We start from the raw sequence: 12500 nt of genomic DNA, 5'->3' as shown, positions 1-12500 counted from the left end.
ATTCTTCTTCTTCTTCTTACTATTCTTCTTCTTCTTCTTCTTCTTACTATTCTTCTTCTCCTTCTTCTTCTTACTATTCTTCTTCTTCTTCTTACTATTCTTCTTCTTCTTCTTCTTCTTACTATTCTTCTTCTTCTTCTTCTTCTTACTGTTCTTCTTCTTCTTCTTCTTCTTACTATTCTTCTTCTTCTTCTTCTTCTTACTGTTCTTCTTCTTCTTCTTACTATTCTTCTTCTCCTTCTTCTTCTTCTTCTTCTTCTTCTTCTTACTATTCTTCTTCTCCTTCTTCTTCTTCTTCTTCTTCTTACTATTCTTCTTCTTCTTCTTCTTCTTCTTACTATTCTTCTTCTTCTTCTTCTTCTTCTTACTATTCTTCTTCTTCTTCTTACTATTCTTCTTCTTCTGCTTGTCATTCTTCTTCTTTTTCTTCTTCTTACTATTCTTCTTCTTCTTACTATTCTTCTTCTCCTTCTTCTTCTGCTTGTCATTCTTCGTCTTCTTCTTGCTATTCTTCTTCTTCTTCTGCTTCTTCTTCTGCTGCTGCTGCTGTTTGTTATTCTTCTTTTTCTTCTTCTCTTTTCATCTGCATGTTTGAGATCTGATCCATACTGATGATCCCAGCCTATTTGTACCCATGTTAGTTTTTACCCTGGGGTCTAAATATTTAGACTAGTTTAGAAGGACCCCTGGGGGTAAAGTTCAACTAATCAGAACTGACCACCCTCAGTCGGATTTTACTAATTCCAAATGAATATAGTGGTCATTCCGGCTTGAAATGACCGTGGGGGTAAATTTTTAGCCCCAGTTAGAATCAACCCCCTCTTGTCCATTCAGTTGACATTAACTTCCAATGAAGTGAGATAATATTTTATCATAATTTTGATCGACCCCGCTCCCTTTGACGGGATGTGCTGATTAAGCAAGACATTCCTCACCTTTGCTTTTGTACAGTTGTAACATGGAGAAGGCTGGATTTTGTAAAGTTGGGCAGTCCTGATATGGCCCTATGCGGTCAGCTGGATGATAAGCAACAATAATATTATCAACGATGATAATTGAAATAACCCTAGGAGTCATTTGAGGCTAGCACATAATGATCTTGGGGGTAAAACTACAGCAGGGGGGTAGTTTACGACTGTTACACCAGGGTTTACTGACCTTGTCCAACTGTTCCATTTTCTTCACGTCTTCCTCATCCAGTTTGAGACTCAGCTGCTCCTGCTCTGAGTGTTGCCGTGACAACAGGTCGTGATAACCCTGTAGGACACACACAATATACAAATCATTCTCTGTTTTTTTTTCTTGGATGTAGTTTTTGTGTTTTTGGTTTGTCGTTGGTTTTTGTTTTCTTAAACTATTCATTGTGTGACTAAGATTGAATTATACTGCCTCTACAAAGTACTGTCTGTGTCATGGTTGTATTTGCATGCATGATATGTCATTTGAACCAAGCCAGAGTGTATAAAAGAGAACTTTGCAATCAGCATCCATTTAACTGTAGATCTAGTCATCTGCCCTGTTCACATGCAATGTGTAATTTATGGCATATATTCAAATGAGCATGTGCATTCATATGCTCTGAGTGTGTGTGTTTTTGAGCGTGCGTTTGTGTGTGTGTGTGTGTGTGTGTGTGTGTGTGTGTGTGTGTGCGCGCGCACGCGCGCGTGCACATATGTGTGTGTGTGTGTGTGTGTGTGTGTGTGTGTGTTTGAGCGTGTGCATGCACAAGCACTTGTATGTATATGCATATCTGTCTAATATCCTACTGTATTTCTGTTTGTACATGATTCATGTTTGCACATTTCATGTACTACCCCCCCCACACACACACACTCCCAATCCTCCTCACCCCCCAACCCAATTTTCCTTTGTGATCCAGGTACACTTGACACTAAAGACATGTATTCCATCTAGATACTCAGTGTTTTTGTAAAAGCACTGCACTGGACTCTTAGGACTTCTTTATTTGTGGGCTGCAACTCCCACGTTCACTCATATGTACACAGGTGGGCTTTTACGTGTATGACCATTTATTTACCCTGCCATGTAGGCAGCCATACTCTGTTTTCGGGGGCGACTCTAAGGACAAACCTTGACAATGTCAGCCATGGAGGAGGCCGTTTCAGTTTTCTTGGCATACATGGACCTCTCCTTGGCCTGCTTTTCCAGCAGTGCCTGCATCTCATCCAGTCGGCACTGTCGTAGCTGATCGCTCAGATCAATCGTCTGCTGAGTACGTTCTGCCATCCAAACACAACAATACGTTACTGGTTGTTGTTGTTTTGTTGTTTTTTTTGTGCGTGGGTGTGTTTCATTCCAACATTTTTTTTTTTTGTATTCAGACAAAGGTTTACAGATGAAAAGTATGATTTTAATACACTTGCAGATGTTACAACAGTACATTGTTCTTAATATCAATCGTTCACATCACATCATGATTAATATGGGTAGAACGGTCAATATTCATTCAAACATTGATCTATGAGATATTTTAACACCCAGTTTACATTGAAATTATAATTAGTGCAAAATTTCAAATTCCATACTGTTTGTGTTTTTTTGTTGTTGTTGTTGTTGTTTGTTTGTTTGTTTGTTTGTTACTCTTACAGCAAAAGAAGTCGGCACACAACATCACTGAGTGGTCAGAGAGGATTTTTTGTCAAACAAAACTCAGGTCCTATCCCACGACCTTCAGAAATGGAGAAAGTTGGTGATGCAAGGTTTTGGGACCAGCGAAAGTGATGGTGACTGATTCATTGATATGGTAATACTTATATAGCGCCTATCCTTGGTCGGAGACCAAGCTCTAAGCACTTTACAAACATGGGGTCATTTACACAACAGGCTGCCTACCTGGGTAGAGCCGACTGATGGCTGCCATTGGGCGCTCATCATTCGTTTCCTGGGTCGTTCAATTGTATTTCAGGCAGCACACATACATACTCAGACAAGCATGTAACATTTAACATTTTACGTGTATGACCGTTTTTTGGTTTATTTACCCCACCATGTAGGCAGCCATACTCCGTTTTCAGGGGTGTGCATGCTGGGTATGTTCTTGTTTGTTTCCATAACCCACCGGACGCTGACATGGATTACAGGATCTTTAACGTGCGTATTTGATCTTCTGCGTGCGTATACACACGAAGGGGGTTTAGGCACTGGCAAGTCCGCACATATGTTGACCTGGGAGATCGTAAAAATCTCCACCAGGCACCACCGAAATTTGAACCCGGGACTCTCAGATTGAAAGTCCAATGCTTTAACCATTCGGCTTTTGTGATATGACTGAAGTTTAAATAAAAAAAAAATCATGAGAAGGTGCAGTGGCTGAACTGGTTTGCAGGCTGTGGACTTCTGATCCAGTGATCATCGTTCAAGGCTCCGTTTCGGCATGGTGTTGTGTCCATGGAAAACATACTTTACTTTGATTTTCCTCCCTTCACCCAGGTGAAAATGCGTATCTGACTTCAGTTGAGGGAACGTTAAAACAGCGGAAGGAGATACCTTACTTTGTCCAGTTCACTATACAAATTTGTACAATTCATTAACTGACGAAACTGGTGATACTTATTCATAACCTGTAAACATACCCTTTTATTCATTGTACACATTGTACAATTTATTATCTGACCAACTTGGTACTACCTGTTTATAGCCTGTCAAAGATTCAAAGTTTCGAAGAAAATTAATCGTTTTGCCCCTTTTGGGATTTGGAGGACCGAATTTCAATTCATATGCATTGAATCACAACTCCATGTCAAACTACACAAACAACAAGAAGAAATAAAAGAACAATAACACCGCAAACACACATACACACAAACAACAACAACAACAACGATGATGACGACGAAGATGATGATGATGATAATAATAATAATAATAATAATAACAACAACAACAACAATTTACAAATCTTCACAAACAAAACAAATTAAAGTCATCACACATTTGACAAGTACATTCCACAAGACGTAAGGAAAAAGTTACACACACACACACACACACACACACACACACACACACCTTTCCCAAGCTATAATAATAATGATAATAATATTAAGCATACAAATAAAATGCAGGCTTAAATAGCGCAGTACCCCCACCTCAGATGGGGCTTTACAATAAAACATACAAATTCAAGACCGAGGGATGTAAAATATGTACAAAGTCAACACAGTCTCATGTGCCCTTCAGCTTAAAATATACATGTCTAAGACTGTAACATAATATATATATATATATATATATATATATATATATATAATTATATATATATATATATATATATATATATATATATATATATCAACACAGGCACCACCAGTCTCAAGCTCTTGTGAACTTACCCTTTTGGCTAAAATATGCATTTCTAAGACTGAGTGACATAAAAAAATATTTTTTTAATTAAACCAGCACAGGCATCACCATAGTCTGAAGCTCCTAGTGAACCTAACCTTTGTCCAGATCATCGTACAGGCCAAACAGGTTGAGGCAGAACTGGCTGATGAGCTCATCGTTCTGTCTCTCCAGCAGCTGACCGTCCTTGACCCTCAGCCGCAGGATGTCACCCAGAGAGGTCACCCGCTGGTCCCGGGTCTCATGCTGGGCCTTCTGGGTCTCCTCCCGGTACTCCACCACCTGCCGTCGCTTCGCCAGCCGCTCCTCCAGAACCTGGGGAGAGAGGGGTGGGTTGGGGGGGGGGGGGGGGGGGGGGGTGGGGGGGGGGGGGGGGGGGGGGGGGGGGCAACAGGATTCAGTCAGTCAGTCAGTCAGTCAGTCAATCAGTCAATCAATCAATCAATTAATAAATCAACTAATCAACCAGTCAATCAATCAGTCAGTCAATGACTCACTCACTCACTCACTCACTCACTCACCCACCCACTCACTTACTTGCCAAACAATCAACCAGTCAATCAATGAACCAATCAATCACTCAATAAATCGACTAGACAGTCAATCAATGATTTAATCAACAAATCAATCAATCAGTCAATGAATCATTCACTCACTCAACAATCAACCCATCAATCAATAAACCAATCAATCAGTCAGTCAGTCAGTCAATCAGTCAACCAACCAACCAACCAACCAACCAATCAATCAATCAGTCAATCAATCACTTGAGTGTCTGAAACACACCGTGTACAGAAATTTGTCTTCATGCTCGTCATAAGAAAATGAAAAAAAAAAAAAAAAATTAGAACCTATTTTTTAAGGGAAAATAAAGACAGAATATCAACCATTTTCGCTTTAAAGTCGCTTTTAAAGCCAGTGTGAAACATCATTCACTCACATGTTCTATGGCAGGGGTGAAGGTTCAGTGAGAGGGTATGAGAAGGAGTGAAGGAAGGACGTCACACAATTATCATCTCAGTAAATTCAATTATCACAGTGTGATATGAACTCTAATAAAGGTGACAAGACCAGGCAAAGAAAGTTAAAATAAGGAAAAGTGAGGAAAGGCAAGACAAGACAGGACAGGACAAGACAGGACAGGACAAGACAGGACAGGGCAAGACAGGACAGGACAGGACAGGACAGGACAGGACAAGACAGGACAGGGCAAGACAGGACAAGACAGGACAGGACAGGACAAGTACTCAGCCACCAGACAACACTTTCTAAGCGCGTTGGGTTACACTGCTGGTCAGGCATCTGCTTAGCAGATATGGTGTAGCGTATATGGATTTGTCCACGTGCTGTGCTGCCTCCTTGAGTAACTGAACTGACTGAATGCTAAGCACTCCTCCAATGCCTGGTGTCAAGGTTAAAACAAAAAAACTTAATATGATGATGATGATGATGGTTGTGTTGACGGTTATGGTAATAAGGTATTCTATTATATTGTACTGTGTGATATTGAATTGAATTGAATTGAATTGAATTGAATTGTAGTGTAGTGTAGTGCCTTCCAAGACCATTTTCGTACATGCGTGTTCATTGACAGGTGTGTGCAAAAGGGTGGGGAATGGAAGGTAAAAAGGAGGGTGGGAAGAAAGAGCAGGGTGGGATCACAGGTAGACAGGAGCACATTCCACTCTCTCTCTCTCTCTCTCTCTCTCTCTCTCTTCATACCATCAGCAGGGTCCTTTGGTAAGATATCAAAGTGTCATATTTACACTAGATTAAGCAGCACAAAAGCAGCACTTCAGCAGCACTTAACAAGCACCTTGCAGCACACAGTCCATGTCAACAGATTTTTTTTTTTTTTCAGTGCAGGCTCAGTCTCCTCACTCTGGCTCCCTAGTTTGTTCAAGGCGACGGAAAAGGATGTAGCCATGTGTGCATGTTGGTTACATCCCGTCCTTTCTCAATGGATACAAACCAATGGAGCAACAGTCCAATACACAGCATATGTACATACAATTTAGAAACAGGACATCACCTGGTTGGTTGTAAATACACTATGCGTGTACAGTGTTGCAAACAGACAGCGTTGGTTGGTCTCAAGAAGATGACCAATGGCAGGGAGGGATGTACTATTCCAAACTCTGCTCCAATCTTCACACACACTTCAGCAGGGAAAGGGTGGGGGAAAGTATGAAAGAAGGATGAGGAGAGCAGTGTGAGATGGGAGAAGGGAGCTGAAGTGGTAATCAATAAGTTGATTGTTCTGGCTATGTTAGACTGTACGGCTTAGTAACCACATTGGCAAATGGACAGAAATTCAATGAAGGAATTTGAATAAATTGGAATAAATTTTATTGTCTGAGGGTAACAGAGTAAGCAAACTAATGCTTTTTTTTTTTCATCCAGCCCTCGAAGGGGAAACAATGACATAAACATGTGTGTGTGGCTACCGGATGCCACAGCCATAACCTGACACACCATAACATGTGTACAGGGTGGGGTGAAGCGGGAGAGGCATGTGAGTCGCCATCAATGTTAGGCTCTTCTTCAAACAGCATTTTTGGGGGGAGCTTGTATACTGAATTTTTTTTCATATTCTGTTCTTGTATCTTACTCATAAACATGTATCGTCAAATGCGATCAGAACCACACAGTAAGCACTATATAAGTACACATTATCATTATCATTATTATCAATAGTAGTATGAGGAGGAGGAATAGTAGTAGTAGTAGTAGTAGTAGTAGTATTTTGTTTTTATTACTCTTATCATTATCTTAAAAAAAAAACAAGAGAGGCAAGGCCTTCAAGACTCACTTGTGATACACTTAAAAAAAAAAAATCCAAGCTTTTTATGTATTGAGTATAATTTCAAAATGTAATGTTTAAGATGAGAAAGATCAGTTTAAAGCAAATTAAGTCCCCTAGCATTAATTACAGAGTAATTTCCCTTTTTTACTATCTGCACCAAAACGTTTGCAAAATAAATAAAAATTCCATGCTTAGCAAAAGAAGTTCCTGTTTGAACAAAAAATGATAATAATGACTGCTCTTGTTGTTGGGTCAGAATATCAGATCAAAGTGCCAAGTTTAGAGAATACAAAAATATATAAATATAACAGTAAATGCAGTTTGCATATAATTAGGCTTCTTTTTTTTTTCTTTTTTTTTTTGTGCCCATCCCAGAGGTGCAATATTGTTTTAAACAAGATGACTGGAAAGAACTGAATTTTTCCTATTTTTATGCCTAATTTGGTGTCAACTGACAAAGTATTTGCAGAGAAAATGTCAATGTTAAAGTTTACCATGGACACACAGACACACAGACACACACACAGACAACCAAACACCAGGTTAAAACATAGACTCACTTTGTTTACACAAGTCAGTCAAAAAACCCAAAATAACCGACAACCAGAAACAAAGTGAAGGTATAGTATAACTCACTCTGCGTTGACGTGCCTGCTCCTGACCTATTTTCTCCTCCAGGTTGGACATCTGGGCCATCAACTTCTCCATCACACCTTCCACCTGCCATCACACAGATGCAATACACATGTGTGTATGTGTTTTGTGTGTGTGCCTCTCTCTCTCTCTCTCTCTCTCTCTCTCTCTCTATATATATATATATGTATGTATGTATATGCGTGCATGTGTGCTTGTGTGCGTCTTTCAATTGTCTACACTGTTGTTGTTATCATTATTTCGTTTTATCTTCTTCTTTTTTTATATCTGATACATTTCTTGATTTATTTAATGACATGATATTTTTTTTAAAAATTATTCTCTCTTACCTATGTATCAAATTACATGTATATGTTTGTGTGAGGATGTTTGAGTGAATGTTTTTTTAGTACTAATGCAGAATGCATAGAGCTTCAAGAATATGCGCTATTATAACAAGATGTCTCGATAAATGAATAAATAAAATAAATGTGTTGCTAACACAGGAATGAAATTTCTGTGTTACTTTCTCTCCATCTCTCAAACATATCTACCTCCTCCTGAGACATGCCAGAGGAACTGATGAGGGACGGGCACAATAGCCGAGTGGTTAAAGCGTTGGACTTTCAATCTGAGGGTCCCGGGTTCGAATCACAGTGACGGCGCCTGGTGGGTAAAGGGTGGAGATTTTTACGATCTCCCAGGTCAACACATGTGCAGACCTGCTAGTGCCTGAACCCCCTTCGTGTGTATATGCAAGCAGAAGATCAAATGCGCACGTTAAAGATCCTGTAATCCATGTCAGCGTTCGGTGGGTTATGGAAACAAGAACATAGCCAGCATGCACGCCCCCGAAAGTGGAGTATGGCTGCCTAAATGGTGGGGTAAAAACGGTCATACACGTAAAAGCCCACTCGTGTGCATACAAGTGAACGTGGGAGTTGCAGCCCACGAACGCAGAAGAAGAATTGATGAGGCTGGTTCTGATCTCCTCCCTTTTAAAAGTATTTAGTATGTGTAACATAGAAAAAAAGAAGAAGAAAAAAAAAGTTGTTTCATCTATTTTCTTATGCATAAATATACATATACAGGGGTGCCCCCATGTCAGGAACCAGTTAAGTGTTGGAGTCATGATTCACGCAGTGTTCACCAGTGATCAGGGTTCAAGGCCCCTTTTCTCAGCATGGTGTTGTGTCCCTTGAGGAAAGGCACTGTACTCCGGATTTTCCTCACTCCACCCAGGTTATGTATTCCTGACTTCAGTTTGTGAGGATGGTCAAAAGCAAAGTCAGTGGAAGAAGAGGATTCGGCCCTGCCTTCCTATGCCAAGCCATATATATATAATTAAAAAACAAAAAAATGCAGAAGAATGATAATCTCTCTACTGGAGGAAAAGAATTGGCTAACGTGAGCATTCATGATGGATTTTTTTCTTTCCTTTTTTTTTTTTTTTTTTTTTAATGCATGCTCTCACTCCTACCACTGCCTCCAGCGTTGGAAAAAAAATTTAAAAAAAAAGTTTTGAAATTTGAAAGTTGAACCAAAAGACTGATCTTTTGACGATTATGTATTCCCCATACCTCTTCCTCAGACATGCCAGAGGATTTGATGAGGTCGGTCCTGATCTTCTCCCTGTAGTCTCGCTGCAGTTTGGCCTGTTTGTTGTTGTAGTGGGTCTGCAGGGCCTGTAACTCTGACTCCAACGCCTGCGGGTCCTTGCTCAGCTTGTTGTCGTTCTTCAGTTTCTGCGACAACATGCAGTGATTTTTCCAGTCTCAGTTTTCCATGGATTCAGTTAATTTAGAGATGCGCGCAATAGCCGAGTGATTAAAGCGTTGGGCTTTAAATCTGAGAGTCCCAGGTTCGAACTTGGTAATGGTGCCTGGTGGGTAAAGGGTGGAGATATTTACAACCTCCCAGGTCAACATAATATGTGCAGACCTGCTATGCGTGAATGCCCTTCGTGTGTATAGGCAAGCACAAGATCAAATACACACGTAAAAGATCCTGTAATCCATGTCAGCGTTTGGTTGGTTATGGAAACAAGAACATACCCAGCATGCAAACCCACGAAAATGGGGTATGGCTGCCTACATGGTGGGGTAAAAATGGTCATACATGTACATACAAGTGAATGTGGGAGTTGAAGCCCAAGAACAAAGAAGAAGTTAATTTAGAGAGGAAAAAAACAACACCAACAACAACACTGATGTCATTTTGAGATGTTAAATGTCTTTTTACTTGTATGTGACAATTACAAACTGATTCAGTGTTTTTGTTGTTGTTGTTTGCAGACATATACCCACTTCCAAGATGTTTGAATTCAGATATCACCTTCACTGATGGCAATTTCATCTTGCTGCTGTCGAATATCAATCAATCAATCAATCAGTCTATCTATCTCTGTGTGTGTGTGTGTGTGTGTGTGTGTGTGTGTGTGTGTGTGTGTAGCAAGAGAGAGAGAGAGACAGACAGACAGAGACATGTTGTTGTTGTTATCATTGTTTGTTTTTGTCTTTTTTGTTTTGCTTTCTTTGCAACAAATAGTATATTGATGCATGGCTGGCATGATTTATTGTGATTTTTTTTTTAATCTAGAAAAAAAAAAAAAAAAAAAGGAAAAAGAAAAGAAAAGATGAAAAGAAAGCCTGTATGGTGCTGACATTCTTCAGATTATTACAATTCATAATAATAATAACATCAACAACACCACCACCACCACCACAGGTCAACCAACGAAGCCCCTACCTCTTCTTCCTCCTCTTTCTCTCTGTCAATCATGTTGTGCATGTCACGCAGGTCTTGTTCGGTTTTCTTGATGAAGTTGTCGCAGAAGTTTTCTGTCACAGAGCGCTTGGCCGCTTTCTTGCGCAGTAGGAACTCTAGGACTTTCAGCAGCAGCTGTGGACAGTGAGAAAGCAAACCAATGTATTGTATTATATTGTATTGTATTGTATTGCATTGCATTGCATTGCGTTGCGTTGCATTACGTTATGTTACGTTACATTGCGTTGCGTTGCGTTGCGTTGTGTTGTGTTGCATTGTGTTGCGTTGCGTTGCATTGCATTGTATTGAGTTGTCTTGTGTTGTCTCGTGTTGTGTTGTGTTGCCTTGCATTGCATTGAATTGAGTTGTGTTGTGTTATGTTGTGTTGCGTTGCCTTGCCTTGCCTTGCATTGCATTGGGTTAGATTAGGTTGTACTGTATTACCCTTAGTATTGCACGTGTGTTGCGCTGCGTTGTGTTATGTTCTGTTGTGTTACCCTTTTGTCACAACAGATTTCTCTGTGTGAAATTTGGGCTGCTACCCCCAGGTTGCTCTCCTTGAGGAGAGCATGTCGCCACAGTGCATGTTGCTACAGAGCATGTCGCCACAGTGCATGTCGCTACAGAGCATGTCGCTACAGAGCATGTCGCTACAGTGCATGTCGCCACAGTGCATGTCGCTACAGAACATGTCGCTACAGTTTCAGTTTCAGTAGCTCAAGGAGGTGTCACTGCGTTCGGACAAATCCATATACGCTACACCACATCCGCCAAGCAGATGCTTGACCAGCAGCGTAACCCAACGCGCTTAGTCAGGCCTTAAGAAAAGGCCACAGTGCATGTCGCTACAGAGCATGTCGCGACAGAGCATGTCGCCACAGTGCGTGTTGCTACAGAGCATGTCGCCACAGTGCATGTCGCTACAGAGCATGTCACTACAGAGCATGTCGCTATAGTGCATGTTGCTACAGAGCATATCAATCCAGTGCATGTCGCTACAGAGTATGTCACCACAGTGTATGTCGCTACAGAGCATGTCGCTACAGTGCATGTTGCCACAGTGCATGTCGCTAAAGAGCATGTCGCCACAGTACATATCGCTACAGAGCATGTCGCCACAGTGCATGTCGCTAAAGAGCATGTCGCCACATGTCGCTACAGAGTATGTCACCACAGTGTATGTCGCTACAGAGCATGTCGTTACAGAGCATGTCGCTACAGTGCATGTCGCTAAAGAGCATGTCGCCACAGTACATATCGCTACAGAGCATGTCGCCACAGTGCATGACGCTACGGAGCATGTCGCCACAGTGCATGTGCATATCACTACAGAGCATGTCGCTACAGTGCATGTCGCTACAGTGCATGTCGCTACAGAGCATGTTGCTACAGTGCATGTCGCTACAGAGCATGTCGCTACAGAGCATGTCGCTACAGTGCATGTTGCTACAGAGCATATCACTCCAGTGCATGTCGCCACAGCGAATGTCACTACAGAGCATGTCACTACAGTGCATGTCGCTACAGAGCATGTCGCCACAGTGCATGTCACTACAGTGCATGTCACTACAGTGCATGTCGCTAAAGAGCATGTCGCCACAGTGAGTGTCGCTACAGAGCATGTCGCCACAGTGCATGTCGTCACAGTGCATGTCGCTAAAGAGCATGTCGCCACAGTTCATGTCGCTACAGAGCATGTGTCGCTACAGTGCATGTCGCTATAGTGCATGTCGCCACAGTGCATGTTGCTACAGAGCATGTGTCGCTACAGTGCATGACACTACAGTGCATGTCGCTACAGAGCATGTCGCCACAGTGCATGTCACTACAGTGCATGTCGCTACAGAGCATGTCGCCACAGTGCATGTCACTACAGTGCATGTCGCTAAAGAGCATGTCACTACAGTGCATGTCGCCACAGTGCATGTCACTA

General features: G+C 41.4%; 1 protein-coding gene across 1 annotated transcript in view; it reads right to left on the bottom strand.

Annotated features, from left to right (window-relative positions):
- LOC143275994 (uncharacterized) overlaps positions 1–12500 on the bottom strand; it is a 50317-nt gene that overhangs the window by 26198 nt on the left and 11619 nt on the right. The window contains exons 5-10 of the mRNA XM_076580363.1: positions 10550–10702; positions 9382–9546; positions 7805–7888; positions 4461–4677; positions 2092–2240; positions 1159–1257 (exon numbers count right to left, since the gene is read on the bottom strand). Coding sequence (XP_076436478.1) covers positions 1159–1257; positions 2092–2240; positions 4461–4677; positions 7805–7888; positions 9382–9546; positions 10550–10702 — 867 coding nt within the window. The remainder of the gene's footprint in view (positions 1–1158; positions 1258–2091; positions 2241–4460; positions 4678–7804; positions 7889–9381; positions 9547–10549; positions 10703–12500) is intronic.

Source organism: Babylonia areolata, chromosome 2, assembly GCF_041734735.1.
Source record: "Babylonia areolata isolate BAREFJ2019XMU chromosome 2, ASM4173473v1, whole genome shotgun sequence".
Taxonomy (NCBI): Eukaryota; Metazoa; Mollusca; class Gastropoda; order Neogastropoda; family Buccinidae; genus Babylonia; species Babylonia areolata.
This window is presented reverse-complemented; position numbering and strand designations above follow the sequence as displayed.